The sequence below is a fragment of the Colobus angolensis genome, unplaced genomic scaffold (assembly GCF_000951035.1).
Source record: "Colobus angolensis palliatus isolate OR3802 unplaced genomic scaffold, Cang.pa_1.0 Scaffold51, whole genome shotgun sequence".
NCBI lineage: Eukaryota > Metazoa > Chordata > Mammalia > Primates > Cercopithecidae > Colobus > Colobus angolensis.
This window is the reverse complement of record NW_012118599.1, coordinates 2,823,482-2,850,512: the sequence shown is the minus strand read 5'-3', so window position 1 is coordinate 2,850,512 and position 27,031 is coordinate 2,823,482. Positions and strand designations below refer to the sequence as shown.

Sequence of the window (27,031 nt, the reverse complement as noted above, 5' to 3'; positions counted from 1 at the left end):
TATCTAGGAATTTATCAATTTTCTCTAGATTTTCCAACACATTGGCATATAGTTGCTTATAAGAGCTACTAAACATCCTCTAAATTTCTGTGGTTTCATTCCATGATCCTGGATAGGAAGAATCAATATTGTGAAAATGGCCATACTGCCCAAAGTAATTTCTAGATTCAATGCTATTCCCATTAAACTACCACTGACATTCTTCACAGAATTAGAAAAAAAAATCTTAAAAATTCATATGGAACCAAAAAAGAGCCTGTATAGCCAAGATAATCCTAAGCAAAAAGAACAAAGCTGGAGGCATCATGCTACCCTACTTCAAACTATGCTACAAGGCTACAGTAACCAAAACAGCATGGTACTTATACAAAAACAGACACATAGACCAATGGAACAGAACAGAGATCTCAGAAATAAGACTGCACATCTAAAACTATCTGCTGTTCAACAAACCTGACAAAAACAAGTGATGGGGAAAATATTCCCTATTTAATAAATGGCTCTGGGAAAACTGGCTAGCCATAGGCAGAAAATTGAAACTGGACCCCTTCCTTACACCTTATACAAAAATTAACTCAAGATGAATTAAAGACTTAAATGTAAAGCCTCAAACTATAAAAACCCTAGAAGAAAATCGAGGCAATACCATTCAGGACTGGCACCAGCAAAGATTTCATGACGAAAACATCAAAAGTAATTTCATCAACAGCAAAAATTGACAAATAGGATCTAATTAAAGAGCTTTTGCACAGCAAAAGAAATTATCATCAGAGTGAACAGACAACCTAGAGAATGGGAGAAATTTTTAAAATCTATCCATCTGACAAAGGTCTAATATCCAAAATCTACAAGGAACTGAAACAAATTTAAAAGAGAAAACCAAACAACCCCACTAAAAGGTGGGCAAAGGACATGAACAGACAATTGTCAAAAGAAGACATTTATGCAGCCAAGAAATATGAAAAAAAGCTCAACATTGCTGATCATTAGAGAAACACAAATCAAAACCACAATGAGATACCATCTCACACCAGTCAGAATGGCAATTACTAAAAAAGTCAAGAAACAACAGATGCTGGTGAGGCTGTGGAGAAACAGAAATGCTTCTACACTGTTGGTGGGAATGTGAATTATTTCAACCATTGTGGAAGACAGTGTGGTGATTCCTCAAAGTCCTAGAACCAGAAATACCATTTCACCCAGCAATCCCATTACTGAGTACATACGCAAAGGAATAATATAAGTCATTCTGTTATAAAGACATATGCAAGTGTATGCTCATTGCAGCACTATTCACAATAGCAAAAAGATGGAATCAATCCAAATGCCCATCAATGAGAGACTGGATGAAGAAAATGTGGTACATATACACCGTGGAATACTGTGCAGCCATAAAAAGGAAAAAGATCATGTCTTTTGCAGGAGCATGGATGGAGCTGGAAGCCTTTAGCCTCAACAAACTAATACAGGAACAGAAGACCAAATACCACATATTCTCACTTATAAGTGAGAGCTGAACGATAAGAACACATAGACACGGGCAGGGTGGCGGGGGAACAACACACACTGGGGCCTCTTGGGAGGGTAGGGAGAGGGAGAGCATCAGGATAAATAGCTAATGCATGTGGGGCTTAATGCCTAAGTCATGGGTTGATAGGTGTAGAAACTGCCACAGCACACGTTTAGATGGGAAACTAATCTGCATGTCTTGCACATGTATCTTGAAACTTAACATAAAATAAGGTAAAATAAAACAATTAAAAAAGTGCATGAGGAAAAAACATTCTGTAGTTTCAGTTGTAATGTTTTCATTTTCATCACTGATTTTGTGTTTCTTCCCCTTTTTTTCTTTATTGGTCTGTCTAAAGATTTGTCAATTTTCTTTATCTTTTCAAAAATCACCTTTTTGTTTCATTGATCTTTTGAATTGCTTTCTTTGTTTCAAATTTATTTATTTCTGTTCTGATATTTATTATTTTTTTCTACTAATTTTGGATTTGGTTTAGTCTTGCCTTTCTAGTTGTTTAAGGTGTTTTATTAGGTTATTCAAAGTTTGTTTTTATGTAGGCACTTACAGCTATACATTTCCCTGTTAGCACTGCTTTGCTATATCCTTTAGGTTTTGGTATTTTGCATTTCCATTATCACTTGTTTAAAGAAATTTTTCAATTTCTTTCTTAATTTCTTCATTGACCCACTGGTCATTCAGGAGCATATTGTTTAGTTTCCGTGTGTTTGTATAGTTTCCAAATTTCTTGTTGCTATTGATTTCTAGCTTAATCTCCTGGTGGTCAGAGAAGATGCTTGACATTGTTTTAATTTCTTGAATGTTTTAAGACTTGTTTTGTGATCTAACATATGGTCTATCCTTGAGAATGATCTATGTGCTAAGGAGAAACATGTGTTGAAGCATGTATAGCTGTTGGATAAAATGTTCTGTAAATCTCTATTAGGTCCATTTGGTCTATAGTATAGATTAAGTCTGATGTTTCTCTGTTGATTTTCTGTCTGGGAGATCTGTCCAGTGCTAAAATTGGGGTTTTGAAGTCTCCAGTTATTATTGCACTGAGGTCTATGTCTCTCTTTAGCTCTAATAGTATTTGTTTTATATATCTGGGTGCTCCAGTGTCGGTTGCATACAAGTTTGCCACCATTATAGCCTTTTGCTGAACTGACCCTTTTATCATTATATAATGATGTTCTTTGTCTCTTCTTCACTTTTTGTGTTGGTATCTATTTTGGCTGATATAAGTATAGCTACTTGTGCTCTATTTTGGTTTTCATTGGCATGGAATATATCTTTTTTCCATCCCTTTATTTTCTTTTCACTCTGTGAGTATGTTTATAGGCTAAGTGTGTTTCCTGTAGGCAACAGGTGATTGGGTTGTTTTTCATCCATTCGGCCATTCTATGACTTTTGATTGGACAGTTTAGTTCTCACACATTCAATGATATTATTGATAAGTAGGAACTTACCCCTGCCCTTTTGTTATTAATTTTCTGGTTGTTTTGTGGTATTCTCTTTTTTCTTTCCCTTTTTCCTTTCTTTTTGTGAATGTGATTTTCTCTGGTGGTATGCTTTAATTTCTTACTTTTTTATTTTTTGTGTATCTGTTGTATGTTTTTAAATTTGAGGTTACCATGAGGCTTGTAAATACCATCCTATTCATTATTTTAAACTGATGACAACACTTGACACTAATTGCATAAATAAACAAACATACAAAAAGAAAAATAATAAAAAGCCTACACTTGAACTTCATGTACCTGCTTTTTAACTTTCTTTTATGTCTTATTATACTATGTCTTAAAAAGTTGTTGTTATTATTTTTGACTGGTTCATCATTGAGTCTTTTTACTTAAAAATAGTTTACATACCACAATTACAGTGTTATAATGTTCTGTGTTTTTCTGTGTGCCTACTATTGCCAGTGAGTTTTTGTATCTTCTGATGATTTCTTCTTGCTCATTAACATTCTTTTCTTTCAAATTGAAGAGCCCGCTTTAGCATTTCTTGTAGACAGGTCTGGTGTTAATGAAATCCCTCAGCTTTTGTTTTCTGGGAAGGTCTTTATTTCTCTTTCATGCTTGGAGGATATTTTCACCAGATATACAATTCTTTGGTAAAAGTTTTTTTTTTTTGTTTTGTTGTTCTTCAACACTTTAAATATGTCATGTGACTATCTCCTGGCCTGTAATGTTTCCACTGAAAAGTCTGCTGCCAGACATATTGGAGCTCCATTGTGCATTATTTGTTTCTTTTCTCTGTCTGCTTTTAGGATCCTTTCTTTATCCTTTACTTTTGGGAACTTGATTATTAAATGCCTTGAGGCCGTCTTCCTTGGGTTAAATCTGCTTGGTGTTCTATAACCTTCTTGTACTTGATATCTTTCTCTAAGTTTGGGAAGTTCTCTGTTATTGTACCTTTGAATAAACTTTCTACTCCTATCTCCTATTCTTGTTTCTTTCTCTACCTCATCTTCAAGGCCAATAACTCTTAGATTTGCCCTTTTGAAGCTATTTTCTAAATATTGAAAGTGTGTTTTTTATTCTTTTTTGTCTCCTCTGACTGTGCACATTTTCAAATTAGCTGCCTTCAAGCTCATTAATTCTTTCTTCTTCTTGGTCAATTCTGCTATTAAAGGAATCTGATGCATTCTGCAGTATGTCAATTGCGTTTGGCAACTCCAGTGTTTCTGCTTGATTTTGTTTTAATTATTTCAATCTCTTTGTTATATTTCTCTAATGGAATTCTAAATTCCTTCTCTACGTTATCTTGAATTTCTTTGAGTTTTCTCAACACAGCTATTTTGAATTCTCTGTCTGAAAGGTCATATATCCCTGTTCTTCCATGATTGGTTTCCGGTGCCTTATTTAGTTTGTTTTATGAGGTTATGTTTTTCTGGATGATCTTGATGCTTGTGGATGTTTGTCAGTGTCTCAACATTGAAAAGTTAGGTATATTTTGTAGTCTAGACACTTTGGGCTTGCTTATGCCTGTCTTTGAATTGTCAGGCAGAGACTTTTAGTTTATTCCCTTACTTTCCCCCAGAGAAATAAAGTCTCTCTTTCTGTACTGAGCTGCCTGGAACTGGGGGTGAGATGCATGCACCCCTGTGGCAAGTTCCCACAGGCCCTCTGCAGTTCCACGGATGCTGTCTGGGAGGCAGGGTTTAGAGTCAAAAACCTTAGAAATGTACCTGAAGTTCTATTTCTCTGAAGCTAAGCTAGCACTCAAGTCACAATACAAAGTTCTTTCTGTTTTTCCGTCCCCTTTCCACAGGCAGAGGAGCCTCTCCCTGTGGCCACCAGCACCGCCAGCACATGCGCAGGGGTGGCAGTCTGCCAGGCCACCACTGATGTTCACTAAAAGCCCAAGGGCTCTTTAGTCAGCTTGTGGGAAATGCTTCCAGGCTGCGGACTCACTCTTCAGGGCAGTGGGCTCCCTTCTGGCCCAGGGCTGGTCCAGAAATGATGTCTAAGAGCCTATGCCTGGATTCAGGGACCCCAAGAGCCTGTTTGTTGCTCTACCTCCCTGTGGTCAAGCTGGTACCTAAGGTGCAAGACAAAGTTCCCTTTACTTTTCCCTATGCTTTTCTCAGACAGAAGGAGTCTGTCACTGTATCCACAACAACTGAGAATGTGATGGGTCACACCTACAGTCAGCCCATCTCAGAGCCCAAGGCCCATGATGTACTACCTGGGTATCACTGATGGTTATTCAGTACCCAACAGCTCTTTAGTCAGCAAGTGATGAGTCCTGCCAGGACTAGTCTTTCCCTTCAAGGCAGTGGGTTCTCTTTTTGCCCAGGATATGCCTAGGAACATCATGAGCTAGAGCCTGTAATGGGGGCATCATAGCTCTGCTTGGTACTCAATCCATCTGTGGATGAGATGATCTCCAAGATGTAAGACAAAGTCGTCTTTACTCTTCATTCTCCTCTCCTTAAGCAGAAGCAAGGAGTCACTTTTGTTGCTGCGAGCAGCACTGTGTGGAGTTGGGGAAGAAATAGCACATGAACTCCCTTGGCCATGCCAGTTGGTATCTCCCTAGGTCGTGTGCCACCCTGATCTACTGGCTCTGAACTCAGTGCAGTACTAGGAGTTGCCTAGGAATTGCAGTCCTTATTTCCTAGACTTTCAAGTTTGCCTAGAATCCCAGAGCACTTTTGCCCGTGGTGGTGAGCCTTGCCAAGAAAGTCAACTTCTAACTGCTGGGATGGGCAGTTCCCGTCTGGGTAGGCCTACTCCAAATGCTCTCTGCATCTGTGGGCACTGGCTGAGCCCAGCATAGTTTTGCTTTCTGCTGTTAAAAGGCAGCACTGAGTTCAATGTAATGTCCCCCGGTTGCTGTGCTCTCCTTTTCCCAAGTGCACAGATTCTCTGTGCTGCATGGCCACTACTGGGGAGTTGAGGGGAAGGGTGGCATCAACAATTCAGTACTGTCTCTCCAACCCCCTTCAATGCCTCTTTCAGCAATATGAAGTTAAAACTAGATATATGATTGCTCACCAGATTTGGTTCTTGAGAGGGTTGTTTTCTGTGTGCAGATAGCTGCTAAAATGTGGCATTCCTGTGGGAGGTAAGAACACTGTAAGTTTCTATTCTACCATCTTACTCCAGCCCTCAGGGATGAATTATCTATTAAAATTCGATTTCATTCTATTTTCATTCTATGAACTTTGTAGAGGGAATTTTTTGTCTTTGCATTATATGTTACCTTCTAAATGTTTATTATTTTTTATTAACTACCAGTATAAATTTGTCACATTTATATAATTCAAAACCATAGTATGCTTTCTTAATAAAGAACAACCTCTGAAAATAGGGTAGTATTTGGTCCTATTACTAATGCATCAAAAACTCTTAGTTGGAATCACATTCTATTGATAACAACTTATTTTATAAATCCTCTCCATTTTATAAATTACTTTTAAGTGCAGAGGAAATATCTGAGATGGAGTTATTAAATATTAGATAGCATACAGGTAAGATCTCATTTTAATGAGCTTGAGAGACAGAAAAATATCATTACAATGGAAGTATATTCCTTCCAAAATATCAGAATATATTGAAAAATGTGTCAAACTTTATTAATAATATTTTCCACTATATATACAGATATTCAAATAAAGGTCATCTCCAATTTCACCAGCTCACACACTCTTCTTGTTGCTATGCTTGGAAACGTTGCTATGCTGGAGTGTTTCAGAGGTGATGTGCAATAATGCAGTCATAGATCTTAAGACGAGAGGTGAATTAATCCAAATCAGGTCCAGATCTGCTTCGCTGTAGGATGAGGCCAGAGATTTGATGAGTTATAGAAAGAATTGGGAACAATTTAAGCAAGAAATTCCACTTGACTGATCATTACTTATTTCCTTTTCTAATTGTTCAGAAATATTTCTGCAGTATATGTATGTATGATAGGGTTAAGGAGGAAATGGAAGATAGTCTTCTGCATTCTGCTAGATGAGGAGGCAGAGAAGAGTGAATGAGACAACCTTCTGCCTTGTATCCTTTTCCTTGCCATTTTAGATTTCATCAAATGGGAAGGTGCCTTATTTCAGACAAACTTCCCCTTGATCTGATCTTTTATTTCCCTATTTGCACATATAAACTATGACTTTCACTGGTCACCTACGCCCACTTGTTCTGTCTACCAACTATGTTCATGACAAGTTAGAATCATCATTCCCTATCTTAAAGAATCAAACTTTAAAAAATTTCTATATCTACTCCTTATATATATTAGATATTATGGGGGATATATTACTAACTTAGAAAATGGTCTTTAGTGAGATATTTAGACAGGGTAAATTCTTTTTTTTTTTGAGACGGAGTCTCTCTCTGTTGCCAGGCTGGAGTGCAGTGGCGCGATCTTGACTCACTGCAACCTCCGACTCGTAGACAGGGTAAGTTCTATAGATAGTAAGAATAAGCAGTTCAAAGTAAGGAAGACATGATGTGTCATAATATATCAAATGGCCTTTGATATATTTTCAACATGGATTCATTTTTTTGAGTAGTGCCTTATGTACAAATAATAGGAACACTCTCTAGGTTAAGAGTAAGACAGTGTCTTTATCATTTTATAATTTTATATGTCCTCAATGTTAAGCTTAGCACTCAGTAATAACTAACTGCCCAGTTCGTATTTTGAGTGTTGTCTTTCTGCTTAACCGTATGTTAGTCTTGACTGGGAGAAATAACGTAATTCAATTAGCATGTTATCACTGATTAGAGCTCTCTGAGCTTTGAGAAAGGAAGATTCAGGACAGTTAGAGCCAACAGAGAAAAAGGGAAAAGAAGCATCTTAATGGTATCAAATCTGACATTATATTCAGGTGGAAGGGACATGACTACTGAAAGGGAAAAAAGCATGCTAAAAGTAGAGTACCAGAATACAGAAAGAAAAGGCAACTGTTTGACACTTTTTATTGAATCCAGCTTGATTTTTTCCCCCAGGCCCCCAAGATGGTGTCTGTTAGAGTGATGTCGACCAAAAGACACCTGTCATGAATGTGAAATGGTGCAGATTGCAAGGAATGAGAAATCTAGATGACGAATAAGGAGCTTGGCTGTTCTTTGTGTGCCTTTGGCGTCAAGTCTTTGGGAGATGAAAAGGTTTCTCCAAAGCTGGCTTGGGACAAGTGGTGTCCTGTGTAGGAATTTATCTTTCAATGGATTTCAAATCCTTACCTTTACTTAGTCTCTAATTCTTTTACTTTCCATATAACTTAATTCTTAAATTGATTTTTTGAAATAAAATTTTTTTTACCTTCATTATTTTTTTGACTCTTCTGTTAGTTTTTTAAGTTTTTTTTTTTTTTTTTTAAGGATACAGTAATGGCTAAAGCCCATCTCTTTCTTTCTTTCATTATTTTTTCTTCTATGATTAAAACAATGTCAAAGGCTGAAGAATATAGATTATAAATTTTTATTTCACACAAGAGCCATTCTTATACTTACCTCAAATGTTACTCTTCCCAGTTAGTGTTAGCCTGGAGAGATATGAATGACCAAAATTTTAACGTTGTTCAAATCCAATTCAAATTTATTTTTAGGTATTTCAAATTTCTTCTCCACCTTTATTCAGGTGATGCAGGTGTTCAAATGTAGCAATCTTTTCCCATCACCTGCTTAGTTCACCACACAATCTCTCTTCACATTTTGGAAAATAAGTCACTATTCTTCCTCTTTGCTAAGGACAAATCTGTATTAGTATTATGCATATCCACTCCACTTCGTGGTTTGCATTTAATTTTGCACTTTCTCTGGGAAGTTTCTGATAGCAGTGATACGGAGTTCATAATACTGGATGAAATAAAAATGTCTGGGGGTGTCTAAAGCATCTTATTATTATGTCATGATTTCCAGTGAGGGAATTTGGGGGACTTACAGAGACTCGATAAAAAGATATTTAGATGTTTTCCTAATTTAATTAATATTTTTGAGCCTTTTCTCTCTTTTGCCTATGATAATAATTTGGTATCATTTAGTACAATATACTGAAAAATATTAGTAATACAAATTGTATGAATACTTTATTGTTAATATGTAACTTCTTTCCTGTAATGATTGAGGTAAAAATTTAACCATTTTTTTCAGTTATGATGCATTTAATTCAGCATATTTCACAGAAGCTATTCATTTAACTTAGGGGATCAATAGAGAATGCCTTCATTAGTGCACTAAGAAAAAATTGTTAAATGATAAAATCCTAATATTTTAGAAGAAATCATTATTATTACCTGTATTCGATTATGAGGTTTAATGAAACCTTAGGTGAACTGACAAAAACACCATGATGGATATTCTGAAGGGCAATTTTCCTAAACCTCAGTGCACACTAGCCTGGCCCACAGCAATTAGGTAAGGGGACCACTTAGCCAAGATACCCTACTGCCATCAAGCAGCCAGGAATGGCAGCAAGCAGTGGCACCTGTAAGAATGGCATGAGTCAAAACGCAGAAAACAAACGTTAGACGCTGTGTACAAAGGACTTCATGTGCCTCATCGTTTGGTGATTCATACTTGTTGATAACATGGAACCATGAGGCTTTCAGTTTTCAGTTATTGTTGATCTCTCAGAGATTAAAACAATGATACATCAAAATAAGCTCTGAAATATTTGCGATTTCAAAAATAGAAATATTTTAGGAACATAACTTATTGTACTTTAACCAAGCATATTTATAATTATTCATCTGTATGCTGACCGGTTCCTGCCGAAATGGAAGGTTAGGCTGCTATGAAAATTTAGCCTCCCATGTAAATGCAGAAATGCTTGATAAAACATAACTAATCCCTGGATGCCATAAATGAAGTGGGACTTCCAAGTTTGCATTAGTCCATTTTCATACTGCTATAAAGAACTACCTGAGACTGGGTAATTTATAAAGAAAAGAGGTTTAATTGACTCACAGTTCTTCATGGCTGGGGAAGCCTCAGGAAACTTACAATCATGGGAGAAAGCGAAGGAGAAGCAAGGACTTTCTTCACATGGTGGCAGGAGAGAGAAGAGTAGGCAAAGGGCAAAGAACCCCTTATAAAACCATCAGCTTTTGCGAGAACTCACTCTCCATCATGAGATTAGCATTGGGGAACTGCCCCCGTGATCCAATCACCTCCCACCAGTTTCTGTCCTCAACATGTGTGGATTATGCAGATTATAATTCAAGATAAGATTTGGGTGGGGACACAGAGCCTGACCATATCAAGGTTAGAATACTAAAAAGAACCTAAAGTTGTCGTAGAACATGTGTACATCAGACCCTAGGTGCCAGGACCCAGGAGCTTAGGTTGTAACTTTCACTGTGTAACAAGTTTAAGACATATGTGGAAATCTATTGCATAATTCTATAACCTACAAGGCCATAATGACTATGAAGCATGAAAGAGAAAAAAGATAATTTAAAAAATAACCCCTACTCTACATTCTTGGGTGATAAGAAAAAGTCACCCATGAGAAAATGGGACTCCAAACCTACGATAATGTGGGGATTATGTGATAATGCGGGGGATCTGCCACCTTGAGATATAGGAAAATCAGGATTAAAAGCAATAAAATGGTAACTGGTCCAGAACCTGTGCAACTCCTATGGCCCCGATGAGGACAAAGGTACTGCAGGGATGGTTTCCCAACCAGGGCTTCTTGGATATCTAAAGAAATCCAAATTACCAAAATTACTCAAAATAGAAAATTAAAAAGCACACAAAATAACTAAAGAACATCATGAGGGAGAGACATGAGGGAGAATCAGCAAATATAAGCAACATGGTATTTAATGAGGGGGGACTATAACAAATCTGGAAAACTATCATATAAATATATTTAAAACGTTAAACATTACAATGAGTTATAGATATTATAAGACAAGATTTGAAGAAGACCCAAGTAGAACTTCTAGAAGTGAAAAGTCAGTTATTCAGACATTAATTTCAACTGTCACGTTAAACATACTAATATGCAGTTAAAGAAAAATAAGTTAACTGTCAGGCTTATATGCAAAAATCATCCAGAATACAGTATAAAGAGACAAAAATATAAAAACGAGTTTGAGATAAATGGGAGAGGATTTCAGAAGGCCCAAAATACAGTCATATTTCACTTAACTGTGGAAAGATGGTCTGAAAAACACATCACTATGTGATTTCATCATTACGTGAGCATCAAAGTGCATAAACTGAGACCATCTTGGCCGACATGGTGAAACCCTGTCTCTACTAAAAAAAATACAAAAAATTAGCCAGGTTTGGTGGCACGTACCTGTAGTCCCAGCTATTCCGGAGGCTGAGGCAGGGGAACCACTTGAAACCGAGAGGCATAGGTTGCAGTGAGCCGATTGTGCTGCTGCACTCCAGCCTGGTGACAGAGGGAGACTCCGTCTCAAATTTTAAAAAAAAGTATATAGATGAACCTAAATGGTATAGCCCACTATACACCTAGGCTATATGGTTTAGCATATTGCTGCTAGGCTACAAACCTATGCAGCACGTTACTGTATTGAATACTGTGGGCAATTGTAACACAATGGTATTTATATATCTAAACATAGAAAAGGCATGGTAAAAATACAGCGTAAAAGATAAAAAGTTGTGTATCTGTATAGTGCGCTTGCCGTGAATAGAGTCTGCAGGACTGGAGGTTTCTCTGGGTGAATCAATGAGTTAGTGGTGACTGAATGTGAAGAACTAAGGTTATTATTGTACAGTACTGTAGACAACACTGTACACTACATTAACTTTATGTTTTTTCTTTCTTCAACAATAAACCTTAGCTGACTGTAGATTTTTTACTTTATAAGCTTCTTAGTTTTTAAAACTTTTTGATTCTTTTGTAGCAACATGTGGCTTGAAACACAAATGCATTGTACAGCTGTACAAAAATATTTTTTACACCCTTATTCTATAAATTTTTTCTATTTCAAATTTTTACTTTTTATTTATCATACTCTTCAAGCTTTTTTTGTTAAACACTAAGACACAAACATACACATTAGCTTAGGCCTACACAGAGTCAAGATCATTAAGACGTTACTAGGTGACAGGAATAGTTTTAGCTCCATTATAATCTTATGGGAACCCTGTCATATATGAGGTCCATCATCAACTGAAACATCATTGTGTGGCACATTACTATATTTAATAGAAGCTCAATAACAAGAGATTAGATAAAATGGGAGAATGGCAGCATTTGAAGAGATAGTCATGTAGGATTTTTCAGAAGATATGCATGCTGAGAATAAAGGAACATACCAAGACCCCCAAAAAACAATAAAAAGAAATCTATACCAAGGCACATCAGAGTGAAATTACAGAATGTCACGGAGATAAACTTTAAATGTTAACCAAATTTGAAGACAGTTGATCCTCCCAGTTATAACATTTAGGCCAACAACAACAAAAGCCAGAGTCTGTGGCACAGCACCTGCAAAAGACAGAAATACTATTACCGCTATTACCCTGGAATTGTGTGATCAGCTGGACTCTCACTTAAGAATGAGAACATGACAAAAAACATTTTCAGACAACATCCAAGACAGTAAGATCTGAAAAAACCACCAAAACCTTTACTTTAGTAAGAAGGAAACTAGGGAGCAGGGGGAAATGGGAAGTTACTAATCAACATGAAGTTTCAGTTAAATAAGATGAATAAGTTCTAGAGATCTGACATATGACATTGCACCTATAGCCAACAATACTGTATTGTGCGCTTACACACGTGTTCAGACTACAGATTTCATGTTAAATGTTCTTATGACAATGAGATAACATTTTTAAAAATGACAGAAACTAAATCCAGATGAAAGGGTTGAAATACAGGAGCCAATGACAAAGAAACAATATTAATCTGCTCTTTAAACAGTTCTAAAAACCAAGTCATTTTTATTCTCAAATCATAAAACTTTGTTATGCTTTACTTTTTATATAACAATACTTTAAAGAAATATATGTTATTTGTTTCAATTTGCTTTAAATAAATAGAAATAGCAATGATGCTGGTATGTTTGATTAAAATGTGAAGTATACAAAGAATGAAATGTTATATAACCTTGAAGAATTTTTGATGTCATGTTATAGTGCTTATGTTAAGAAAATGAGAAGGAAAAGCAGCATATAAACATCATATTCACTATTATGTGGGCTGAATAAAAATACATAGAAAAATATTTATGGCAATATACCAAAAATATTAAAAATCATTTCTTTGGTGGCATAATGATATTTTTCCTTTTCCTTTATACTTTTCAAAATCTTATCATGGACATATAATTCTTTAATATTAAACAAACTTCAAAATACTTAAACACATAAATATTTTAATAAATTATGGGTTTCACTAAATAAACACCATGTTTATGTTTTGCAGGCAAATCTCTCCTCACCATCTTCTATGGTATCTGAGAGTCAGCTGGTATGTATCTTCTTAGTCACAGATCTACTTCTGCAAATTCTGATCTCTCAAGAGAGCTTTACCTGAGTAAAAGTGAAAAAAAGAATACATTTACTACATATATTTTTATTCACTTACTTGTCTAATAAAATTTTACTGATACTTTCCAAAAGCTCCATGGTGGTTGTTTTGCAGGTGACAAACATATGTAAAACTATACATATACTTTACTTGCTAGTAACTTATATCCAAGTAGAGGCATTAGAAGAGATTGTGAGGTCAGGTGAAAGATGTCATTAGAATTTAAAGAAGAGAGCTCACTCTTTAAAGGAAAAGATCCAAAAAGAGTTTAAGGAGAGGGTCATGATTGAGTAGGATTGTTTTTGGATTTAAGAAATAGATATTTCACACAGAAGAATTAGCATGCAAATGGTCTAGATCAGTGCTGAGCAATAGAAATACAACATGAATGACAAATGTAAGCCACATATGTAATTTAAAACTTCTAGTAGCCACATTAAAAGAGTAAAATGGAACGAGTAATGTTAATTTTCATAAAATATTTTACTTAATGTTATATAAATATCATTTCAATGAATCAGCAGTATAAAAATCGAGATTTTTTTATGTTACTGTTTTGGGGAAGAGTCTTTGAACTATTACATATTTTACATTTACAGCAAATCTCAATTCTGCCTAGTTACAAGAGCTCAAGAGTGGGGCTAGTGACTACATTGGGTAGCACAGATCCGGACTCTAGAATCTGTTATTTGAAGATAAAATTTGATTAAATGGGAGAATTGTTTTCTCTTATAGCATTTTGTTTTTCTTATTCTTACAGTGGTTACCAAATTGAAGTCATGAAATAAATTTCCTATATATCACTGGTCAAAGATTTTCTTAATATCTTTGGATGTTTATTGTCTAAAACTGTAAATTCCTGAATAATAGATATCTTCACTAAAATTAATGGAAATTTCTAGTAAAACAGTTTGAAACATTAACTGATATTCCTCTTTTAAAGAAATTGTTTTGGTGTCCTGTAGCCACAACCAGCAAATCGTCCTGTCATTATTATGCCAATAAAAATAATTACAATATATTTATTTGTAATACTGAGAAATCATAAAAAGCATTGTTTGACTTTTAAAATAGCCTGATTCAATCAATCCCATTGGGTATACTGCTGTTTATACATATAGTGTGTATATGGCATGTGTTTGAATGTGTGTGTGCATTAGTTTCAGTTGGTTTAGAACACGGGGGGGCAGGGGGCAATATAGTATACTTGAAAGAATCTGGGATGAGTATCAGAAGACCCACCTTATACTTCCTGCTCTGACATTAACTAGCTGGCTGACACTGGGTAAGCAAAAGTCTGGGAGTCTGGATTTCAATTTCTTAATTGAACAGTGAGAGCATTCTATTGCGAACTTTCCAAGCCCTTCCAGGGCTGTGAATTGATGGTTACTAACATAGTGAAGTTGAAGGAGTTGCCATGGAAACAAGCACTGCAATAACATAATGAGGTTGAATGACTTCCCACTTTATATATGGAAATATTACTACAATTATTTTAATATTTAGAATGATATATTTGTTTATTTAGAGTAATTATGGAAATTAAGAATGTCTTACACATTGTCATATATAGTTTCACTCAGTATAGTATATAAAATACAGATTTTAGATGTTGGTGGACTATATATACATGCGTAAGTGTGTATTTTACATACATGTAAGTTCTTGGTTTAATACTTTAAGAAATTATTTCAAAGTGGCAAATATATATATATACACATATGTGTATATATATATATATGAGATGATTTTATAAAATGAGATATAGTAAAACAACTCTTTGTGAATGTAATTAAAACACACTTACTTTTTGCCCAATAAAATAATCCTGTTGTTTGTTTTCTGTAGGGGCAAAACTACAAAGCATTGCTTTGAATGACTTTTATAATAATTTTCTTTCATTTACTTAAGTCTTTTTCTCTAAGGCATTCAAGGCATTTCTTAACCAAGTTTTAAATTAAGTTTTAATCTCAAAATGCCCTTGAGATATAGGTAGGTTTGTGAAGGGATTATTATCAAGCAAGCATATCATATTAAAAAAATGAACATGTCTTGTACTGATATAATTATTTAATTCAATAACTTTGGTTTCTATTTCATGACATTAACCCTGTGTTTATATTAATACTACCTGAGAGTGGAATAAATAGTGGAAAATGATTGTATGTAAGACATGTTACAGGGCATGTACTTCACTAAGGGTTTAGAATATTTTTACACTTAAGTAACACTATAAGGTTATAATTTTTTCATTTTTATGAATGAATTTTCAATATTTGCCATCATGAACTCTTTCAGTTCTGAATAATATGAGTAAATAAGAATGCCTTTGATAAACAAAACTTTGAGATATATATTTATATTTTTATATATGTATGTGTTTATAATATACATACACATATAGATGACATATGAGGTAATTCTGATTGTTTATATATACACATCTTTGTTTATATGAATAAATATGTATGCATATATAATACATAAAAACAAAGTTATTGGAAATATATGATATTTTATAGTTAAATTACATAAACAAATATTTGTTTGGTGTAAAACCAACAGTAAATAGTTAAAATTGACTCCTATTTTAGGAGGTAAATGTAGTACGTGTGTTGAAGAGAAAATATATGACAAATTGCTATGGTACCACAAGCTTAATGCAATTCTCAAATTGCTTTTGAGATTTAACTTTTTAAAGATATATCATTTTTTCATGCTTTCAAATTTTTAACGTGGCTGATTTGTTTTCTTGCCTTTATTGCAAGTGTGCCAATTCAGAATTCAAAGGGAAAGAAGAAATAGAGCCATGACCCTTACTCTTAAAATATTTCCGTTGTTTACTCTGGAAGCCAAACGATTTAGAGTTGGGCTTGGGAGACTGTTTTGGAAGCCCATGTGAAGCTAGTTCACCAGTCTTAGCTTCTCCTATTAAACTGCACTGCAGTTGATCAGAACTGGAAAGGAAATTAGAGATGAAAATATCAGAAATTCCCACCTATTCACTGGAGATTGGAATAATGACTCTGTCAACCTGAAAAGATTATTGTAAGGCTCACATATCATAAAATGTGGAGTCGTCAGTATATTCCTATAGACAGGGAGAGGTTATTTTTGCACATAAAATCTGTGAAATGATGAAGAGATAATATGTGCAGTCATTTTTGCAGAAAAAGAGACAGAGGCTTACGGAGTTAAATAGATGATCTAGGATCACCAGCATCAGTGTTCATCCTTGCTTTGTGTAGCTTTGGAAAAGGAATTATTATTATTGATTTTAGATAATTCAAGGAAAATAAGAAAGGATGAATTAAGGAGTTTGGAAACAGGGCCTCTATGGAAGGATTACTTTCACTGGGTACCTCCTGTGTCTGACTCTGCCTAGTGTTTTTGCACTGCCTGGAAAATGTGAGTACTTACTGAAGAGGAGACTGGGTAGGGTCAGTTAGAGTACTGAAGTTTTCACAGCTGTGAATTGTGCTTCCTGTAGCATATTAAAAGGAGCAAAAGGAAAGGAAATATCTAGGATCTAGGTTAAACCTTTACAAAGCTTTCCTAGCTGTTGAGCTGAATCATCACAAAGATATTAACAAAGGCCAGCAGGGTCTTTTTCCCTGCATAAGATAACACACAAGTTAGGCTCCCCAAGGTAGGTAAACCCTGGTCTTCTTTGGCAGTAGGGGAGCCTGGTTTAGATGATATTTGCCTTTTGCTTTTGAAATTTCATGCCGTTACAAAATGTTCACTGTTGTCCAGGATGGAATACTTAATCTAGAGAGCACAAAACAACAGATTTTAAAAATAAGTCACCTGGCTATATACAGGTAAAAGCAAGATACTATTTACTGGAACACTATTAAGAAGAGTGCTTAAACTTGCAAATACTTTGTTCCTAGTTCTGAATGCCAGCTGATGCGTCCAGCTTTAGTGGTGCGTGACTCATCTTTCTGAGGGCCCTTAAGGCCTCTGTTGTTCAGAAAATGTAGCCCCGAAAGCTTTTATGTAGAACCGATGTCTCCTTCAAGCTCAAAGACAGTTTCTCCTTGACCAGTTTTTCCTTGACATAACATACTTAAGTGCCACAGCATTTATCAGGTACGCCCCCTCAGGTTTGAGTCATGCTATTATCTTTTATTTAGCCATTGAAATATTTCAATCTGGCCAATCTGTATTGTGTATATTCCATGAAATACTTCTTGAGCCGTGAGATGCAGCCTATAATTATTGAGGTCTTATGTATGTTTATTTTTATAAAACTATTGTAATCATTATAAAACATTTTTTGGAGGAACACATCAAGTAGGTACTTTTGTGAATAGTCTAGGTCATTTAGAATCAACATGCCATATTTATAAGTGCAAAGTATATATTCTGTTTTTCCTTTCAAATGTATTTTATGCTGTTTTTTCTTTACCAAGTTTTGTCATACATATTATCTCATTAGGTTCTCATAATCACCTTTGAGTTAGTATGGCAGGAATTGTTATTTCCATTATTCCGATGAAAAAACTGAAGTTTAAATATCTAGAATGCCATGTCAATAGTTGCTTGGTAATAAGTGGTATAAAAATCTCTTTTGCTTTTTCCAATCTTGGGAGCTTTACCCTATGCCATAGTGTTTTGAGATTTAGGATATTTGTTTAAGGGGAAAACATAGCTTAAGTATTTGCTTCAAGTATATAATAATGTTTGTTTAAAACAAGAATTAGGGTCTATAAACATGTATTATCTGAATAAGTAAATCAGGTAAATAATTTAGAGAATATTGCTTTTGTCCACAATTTTGCCTGGTAGAATGTATTGAGTTTGCACAAAGTATTTTGCCATGGAAATTCTAAAGGCAAAGAAAAAAGCACTGGAGAATGAAGACAAAACTGCAGCAAATGGGTCAAAAACAACCATGGCACTTTCACAAACTCTTTGAGTCCATCGAATTAGTAAAATTTCCAGCCAGACTCACAGAATTTGCTGTATGTTGTTTTGTTACTTTCTTGCAGTTTTGTTACATATCTTATCTCTCCAGAAAGATCAAAATAAACTCTTGAAAGCTGGCACCTTATCCGTTATTTCTTTTTCTCTTTATCACACCACCCTAGAGCTTATTTCTATAGTCAAAGGCAATTAAAAAACATCAGTCCATTAGTATTAGTTGAAGTTATTAATTTAAGAAAGATTTTGCTGGCCTGGCGCGGTGGCCCATGCCTGTAGTCCCAGCACTTTGGGAGGCCGAGGCGGGTGGATCAAAAGGTCAGGAGATCGAGACTATCCTGGCTAGCATGGTGAAACCCCGTCTCTACTAAAAATACAAAAAAAATTAGCCGGGTGTGGTGGCGGGCGCCTCTAGTCCCAGCTACTCTGGAGGCTGAAGCAGGAAAATGGCGTGAACTTGGGAGGCGAAGCTTGCAGTGACTCGAGATCACCTAGGAGACAGAGCGAGACTCTCTCCAAAAAGGAAAGATTTCGCTGTAAAACCCCGTTATTTAAAAATACTGGTAATCGATTCTCTAGGTCAGTGCTGGTAGTTAATCTTCAACTTTGGTATCTAGCCCAGAGGCTGTACTAACTTGCTGTCATAGAATTCTGATTGTAAATTCCAAAGGATGGAAATAGTATCTGTTTATATAGTGCCCCAAGTGACAGTGTTCAAGTATGAGTGTATACTTGATAGATTATAAACACAAATCAATAGCAGGCTTAGACGAGTGTCTTATAGCCCATTAAAACCTGCCACTGGGCTTCAGGGAACCCATATACTCCCTTGAATTTTTTCTGTCCTCAAGACTAATGTTAGCATCAGATATAATATCCTCTTCTCCTCCCCACTCTCCACTCTTGAATTCTCTAAAAAAGATGACATCGTTGTCTTTTGGTATTAAGAGTTTTATTGCATATCACCATGAAAAGAGGGAGAAAAACAATAATTTCTTTTAAATGAAGAAGATTAAAATCTTGTAAAGTCCCTAAAGTGGACTCTTTCCTTGACTTTCTGTAGTTGATAACTTTAGCTTTCTACTCTTTCTCCTGAGGGCAGAACTCACCAACCCACTTTCCTTCTTCTCATCATCTATTGGAAAAATGCCATATGGCTCTTCTATCCCTCAAAGTTCCCTCTTTGTGAATTATATTGTGCTCAAAAAGTTAGCCAATTCAGGAAAAATAATGGATGACCTCAAGGAGTCAGTCAGCACCACTTTTTAAAAAAATTTATTTTAAGTTCCAGGGTACATGTGCATGATGTGCAGGTTTGTTACATAGGTAAAAATGTGCCATGATGATTTGCTGCACCTATCAAACCATCACTTATATATTAAGCCCAGTGTGAATTAGCATTTTTTCATGATGCTTTCCCTCCCTGCCCACAACAGGCCCCAGTGTGTTGTTCCCTAGCATGTGTTCTTGTGTTCTCTTTGTTCAGCTCCCACTTATGGTGAGAACATGCAGTATTTGGTTTTCTCTTCCTGTGTTAGTTGGATGAAGATAATGGCTTCCAGCTCCATTCATGTCCTTGCAAATTACATGATCTCATTCCTTCTTATGGCTTCATAGTATTCCATGGTATATATGTACCACATTTTCTTCATTTGATCTATCGTTGATGGGCATTTGGGTTGATTCCACATCTTTGCTATTGAATCAGCACCTCTTATTGACTCCATATTGAATTATAGTGAACACACTGAGCTTCTGCCTGTCAATTAACTTATTCATTCTGTAAGTTTTTATTGAGCACCAACCAGGTACAGGCACCATTCTAGATGTTAGAGATATAAGAGTGAATAAACCAAAGATCTCTGGTTTCACAGAACTTACATTCTAGTGGAGAAAGAAAAACAATAAACACAAACAGATGTTAGGTAGTGATAACTGCTGTGGAGAAAATAAAGCAGGTAAGAGAGATGGAGATTGCTATTTTATATGGCGCATTAAAAAGATGTCTGACAAGGTGATGTTTAAACTGAAAAAGAAGGAATGAGGGAGTTCCAGACAAGGGAAGAGCAAATACAAACTCCTGGAGGAGGCAGTATCATAGTTTATAAACTAGAGTAGAAAGAGTGAAGGGGTGGAAGGGACAGTACTGGGAAATAAGACTGGAAAAAGAGAGGCTGGTTAGGGATATGAAAGATCAGGTCATACAGCACCCTTATGGGCATTGCTTTGTAGGCACTACAAGGGCTTTGAACTTTACTCTCAGTAAAAAGGTAAGGCATTAGAGAGATTTCAGAGCAGAATTGACATGACTTGATGTAGAATTGATGGACATCATATAGGAGATGAGTGACATGACTCAATTTACACTGTGGTTATCTTGTGATTTACTCAACTGGATTGTGAGCCTCTGAAAACAGGGGATATATCTTATTTATCTTTATAGACACTATAGTTCCTGACATAGACTAGATCTTAATTGGCAAAATGTCTCCAGTGAACATCTGGTAGAGGTGTGCTTCAGAGTTGCAAAACAGTTATTTTGTCTTTCAGGCACTTCAAAAATGTCTATACCCAGTGTAAATCAATTTTCAGTATATTCATGAATTGATATTTTCGATTTGGAGAATCTTCTCATTTTTCTTCTTGTGCCCTTTGTGCTGGCTATGAGAGTCATTACCTTTTTTATTTTTCCACATAGGCTGGGAAGAAAATTACAAAACTGCTTTTTCTGGCATCATTAGAGGGTCATTTGTGTCTATCAGTCATGAGTCTGACTATTCTATGGATTCTATAGTAGATAAAAATGAAAGAAGGGCCTCTTAAGGCTAGTTTAGTTGTAATATTGCTGAACAATGACAATCTAACAGTAGTTCAGTTTTATAGACTCCCCAAACTTGATAAATCTAATTTCCTCTGTGTTTGTTTGGACACAGATGTAACAAATTAGATTGTTCGGAATTAGAGAAGTTGTTCAGGAGAACCTTTACTTGAAATCCAAAGTTATCAGCAAAGATCACTACATGCAAAGATGCAATATAGATTAGGAATTAATAAAGCATAGTCTGTTTTAAAGCCCCTCCTTCAGTCTGGAGACAGAAGACAAGGCCAAATGGATGTCTCTGGAATGATAGACTAAGAAAGATCTATCTCTACATGAGTAGCACATTTTAATGTATTGAGTTCAAGTCTAGTGTCTTTCAACTTTTAATGTGTACATGAATTGCTTAGGGATTTGTAAAAATGCAGATTCAGATTCAGTAGGTTTAGGTCGGGCACTGAGCTTTGGCATTCGTAACAGGTTCTCAGATGTTGCTGATACTGGTCTACAGCCTTCATTCTAAGGGTCAAAGTGCTAGCAGACAATGTCTTAATTGGATAGAACATTAGTTAACTTTTTGTTACAAATGTAGATTGCATCACAATTTGACATTGTGAAACAAGGTATGAGGAATAATCGAGGGGAAGTTAACTAATATGCCAAGAGAGACTTATGTGTGATGACAACAGTGCCAGTTGCTTCACATATGCTGTTTTATAGACTTTCTAAGTGGCACTTTGAGACCCTTGTTTGGATGATGGATTTGAATATGCAGAAATAAGCCTTTTGCTGTAACTCTGTGTAGTATAATTCCTGAGGGGTCAGAAAGGTAAGTAATAAAATGTGTCATTACCCATTATTAAAGGACATAGTCATGTATTAGAATTACAACCCTTCAACAGAAGTTCTACACAGGTTGAATGGCTTTTCCAAGGTAATACAGTTTATTAACAACATTGCAAAAGCTAAAATCTATGTCCATGTTGCTCTCCTTCTACAGTATTATGCTACTTCATGAGAGTAAATTTTTAACCAAATCCAGAGACACAGTGGAAATTTGATGTCTTGGCCATGCAAATTATGGAGTATTTTAGGAGGTGGTGAAGAGGTGTGTGTGTCTGTGTGTATGTGTGTGTGTCTGTGAAGAGAGTGGATGTGTGGATGTGTGGATGTGTATAGTCACCAGGAACTGAAAACATTAGAAAACATTAGGTCCTAAATGTTCTGAGAGTATTTAGGATGGCTGACGAAAACAAAGTAAAATGGCACAGAATGTGTTAACAATGGCCAAAATCAAGGATGAGACAGTTGACAGTGGAAATAAAACAGAGAAACAATATATTTTAAAGGCATAAAAAATATAAAAATTACAGGAGCTTTGTTGTTGATTAGACAGGATAAGTTACAGAGAGGTGGATATTTAACAATGATTTCAAGCTTCTATCTAGTCTATGATGTTGCTCTTCCTCCCTGGAATGGGCACAGAAGTGATAAAAATCACAGGCATGATGATCAGACCAAACATGGATTTAAACCTTAACTTCGCATGTTAACTGCATGACTTTGGCATCTGACTTATTACTTTTAAATCCCCTACAGAATTTATAAGAAATTGATGAGATGATCTATCTAAAATATTGAGTTCAGTTTTTGATTCTATATTGATAGAATATAAAACCTGTGTCTACGAGACAATGATAGTGTGATTAGCTGCAATGGGTCCTCAAGGATTTTGAAGCTGGTTTTGAAGCACGTGAAAAAGCATGAAGAAGGTGCAGAGGCTACCATGCAGATGACTTGTTAGTATACCAAGGTCTGTGGAGAGTGCATGAGGTTCAGAATTGGGACACTAAGGTTAGATTTTTAACTGGACCAACACTGAGAGATGGCTGGGTTTGAAAGGTATGATTAAAGATTATAGGATGAGAAGTATGAACAATATCAAAGGCAAACTATGTGTAGTCATCTTTTGCCTAGAGTTGGCTTCCATATCTATGAAGTATTGACTACTGGGTAACAACAAATTAAGGCTGTAGCAGCAAAGAACATGACTGAAGAAAAAGGGAATATATACAATGTAAAAATCAGGGAAACCATATGAAGACCAAGTAAGTAAACAGAATGAGGAAGACTCAGAGTCTTCACATAGTCCAAACCTGGGAACACAGGGTCCAAGAAAAGAACATGTGGAAAATCTGATAGAGTGGAGGAAATGGAGGAAAAATCATTGTCTAATTGTCAGAGACAACCATCAAATCCAGGAAACTCATAAGAACTAAAGAGCATAAAAACTGGTAGAGAAGAAAATATGAAGCATCAGTAACAGACTCTGATACTGAATGTATCTGATATCCAACTAAGCAGAAGAGTCTGTCTTCTGATGTCACCCTGGAAAGGACTGATCCCAAGACAGATGATCTGAGTGGAAGGCTCTAGGCCAGGATAACCCCAAACATCTGCCTGCTTGCAATAAAGGGACCCAGGCAGTCATGTTTCTCTGGCAGAGATTATCCTGCCATCCGAAGTGCTCCTGGTTAGATTTCTTCTCCCTGGTTTCATCTTTCTGCATAGTGACATCAAGCTTAACCCCTAAGGTACCATATTGGTTTTAGAGCCTTGTAGCCCCTGTGTCCTGGAGTTGTATTTATTTTCTGCCTCACAAGGGAGTAGAAGAGAAGGACAAAGTGCAGGAATAGGAGAAGAAAGAAGAAATGAAGCAGGAAGTCAAATAAAAAAAGAGACAGAGGTGTGGACAACTTTGGATCATGGCCCAGGTATCAGGCATCTCTGTAATTATAGGTGGCTATAGAAATAGGGAACTGCCTGGACCTTTTTTTTTTTTTTTGCAGTGCTTAATGGAGGAATATTGTTCTCATGTGTATAATCTATGGCATCACTTCATGCACAATTGGATGTTACTTGTTCATTCTTCCCTTGAGAAAAATCAGAGTTTCTTAAGTGGGAGATATTTCTCAGTCTGGGGAAGATAGAGACTTGTTTCAATCTGTATTTCCCCAGTTGTCATAATACATGAAAGACCAAATATCTGTTGAATAAAGTATTTCAGAGCGACGTTTATTCAAGACTCAAAATATATCAGGTGCTTTATAGAGCAGAGAGATAGATGTAGTGCCTTAAGGCTTAACTTGTGAGCATCAGAATTGACTGAAAAGAGCTAATTTACCATTTTCCAAAAGGAAATGGGGTTGAGAAGAATGATTGCAGCAAAGTGCTTAAACAGAAAGAGCATCACAGCATTTTATTAAATTATTGTTTGGGATGTTTCTGCAAACAAAACATTTTACGGGGTAACAAGATTTTGGTGTTTGTGAAACATCATTTTGAAATTACCCCAAACTAGAGTTCTCCCCCGTCTCTCTTTGTCAAATCGACACTAGGTACAAGCTTAAGAATCTCGAGTGACTGATGTATTAGCTAAAATTCTTTTGATTGCAAGTTACAGAAGTAAAGTTGAGTTAAATAAAAAGGTGTGTGTGGAGGGAATCTAGTGTAAAAGAAAAAGAAAGAACCTTAGGACAGGAAATTCATGTAGACCCCTGGAATGTTTGGGGAGTGAATTCTGGAAAGCCCTCTGGTGTCTCTCCTTTCTGGGCTGCCCCTCCATGCACTTTGCTCTATCCTTCTTGATCTCAGCATATTTGCCTTTTAGGTCGTGTTAAGGCTTTCCTGTAGCTTCTACATGACATACTTTAATTTCAGTCTCCCACAGTTACTGCAGAGCAGTTTAAATCCCTGTTCCATGTTATTGGGAGAGACGATCTCTTTGCCACCCATTCTCCACTCTTTTAGGTCAGAAAGCCAGTCCAGTTTATAATATGAACATGGCATCTGGGGGCCCAGCTTTGTAGATTTTGGGGCATGGAGGTTGAGCAGTTTCCAGAAACAGAAAGTTGTCATGGGCTTGGTGGATATACCAAAATCATCTATACTATCATGCCCAGAATGCTGCCTGACACAGAGAAGACTCTCAATAAATATTTAGCAATATTTGTTGACCAAATGCACCAGCAAGGGTAGAACATGTTTGCATTTCGAATGTTACAAGAGTAGATCTTTATGAACTGATTGCTGTTATAGTTAAGTTTTAACTAAACTTATATTAAGTAAAATCATTTGACTTCAGGCTGTTTTTATGCATTTGTGAAATCATTTTAAAATTATAAAAAATAATTTTCTGTGAGAACAGCATTGAATGACTTAACAACACACATCTTTGTTCATTTTAATAGTTTTTTTTTTCTTGTTTTTTAAATATTTATTTGACATTCATGAAGACTAAGCCTGGAGTAATTCGCCCAGTACCTGTAAAATCCAGAATATTACTGAAACAAGAGGAGGAAGTCTATGAACCCAACCCTTTCAGTAAATACTTGGAAGATAACAGTGACCTCTTTTCTGAACAGGTGAGCATACACAAGAGAAAATGTTTGCTATTTTGATAAATGACTATATAAAATAAAGATGTCTCTACGAATATAGTATGTGTAAGAATATGTTCATTTGATTGGAATATATTTGGTAATGAAAATGCTTGCATAATAAGTAGAAGTTCCTAAATATTTTGAAGCATTTTAATTTTTTTTTTTTCTAAAACTTATCTATTTAGTGCTGGTATTGTTTTGGGGACAAAGATGTTACTGTCTATAAAGACATCGTGAAATCACTGATTGGATGGGTCATATAGGTGTGGCATTCTTATTTCTAAAATCCTGCTTCCAGCTGGGTACAGTGGCTCATGTCTGTAATCCCAGCACTTTGGGAAGCCAAGACAGGAGTATTGCTTGACCCCAGGAGTTTGAGACAAGCCTGGGCAACATGGTAAAATCCCATCTCTACAACTAATTAAAAAAAACAAAAAAAGCTGGGTATGGTGGCATGTGCCTGTGGTCCCAGCTGATTGGCAGGCTGAAGTGGAAGAATTGTTGGAGCCCAGGAGGTTGAGGCTTCAGTGAGCAAGTGTTCATGTCACCGCACTCCAGCCTAGGTGACAGAACAAGACCCTGTCTCAAAAAATAAAATGAAATCTTGCTTCTTTTTGAAGAGATGGAATATTTTAGATTTGATATATTAAAGTTGACAAAAGTCCTGTTTAGATTCATATTAACAAAGAGACGATGCAGTCTCCCAGATTGGGCAGTAATAGTAACAGAATCAGGGCTCAAGTCATGCTTAGGATTTGTTGTTCATTTTGTTTATGTTTGAAAAGTCTATACTAGATTCCCCTTATATATTATATATGTTGAAGGAGGTATAATGGAGAATTGTCAATGGTGCTTTGTATTTGTGAAAAATATGAAAATATACATTTATGCAATATAAAACTTCATAATGAATAGCAGAGATTTTAAATCTTTATTTGTTATATTAAAATGCAGAAAATAGTATGGGCTATATATTTTATTGAGAGATTGAAATATGAAATTAATAAGCAATGTAAGATGTTCAAAAAACTTTCTGAATACAGTCAGGACATGTAAGATCATCATATTTTATAATCCATAATAAAATAGATTTATAGAGGAATATAAAGTGTTACGCTCTTGTAAACTTTTAGTTTGAAAATGATAACTAACAATATTCTTGAAAATATAAACTATATTTAAATTTATATTTATAAAACATAAAGAATCTCTTATCTGACGTGTTAGCTCTGTGACCCTGGGCAAGTGGTTTCATCTATTTAGGCCCCAGTTTCTTTCTTTCCTTCTTTCTTCTTTCTTTCTTTCTTTCTTTCTTTCTTTCTTTCTTTCTTTCTTTCTTTCTTTCTTTCTTTCTTTCTTTCT

General features: G+C 35.7%; 1 protein-coding gene across 2 annotated transcripts in view; it reads left to right on the top strand.

Moving 5' to 3' along the window:
* The window catches only part of MLIP (muscular LMNA-interacting protein), a 249,380-nt gene that overhangs the window by 157,338 nt on the left and 65,011 nt on the right, over positions 1-27,031 (top strand). For both annotated transcript variants that reach the window (XM_011960200.1, XM_011960201.1), the window contains exons 10-11: positions 13,376-13,420; positions 25,523-25,651. In XM_011960200.1, the coding sequence (XP_011815590.1) occupies positions 13,376-13,420; positions 25,523-25,651 (174 nt within the window). The remainder of the gene's footprint in view (positions 1-13,375; positions 13,421-25,522; positions 25,652-27,031) is intronic.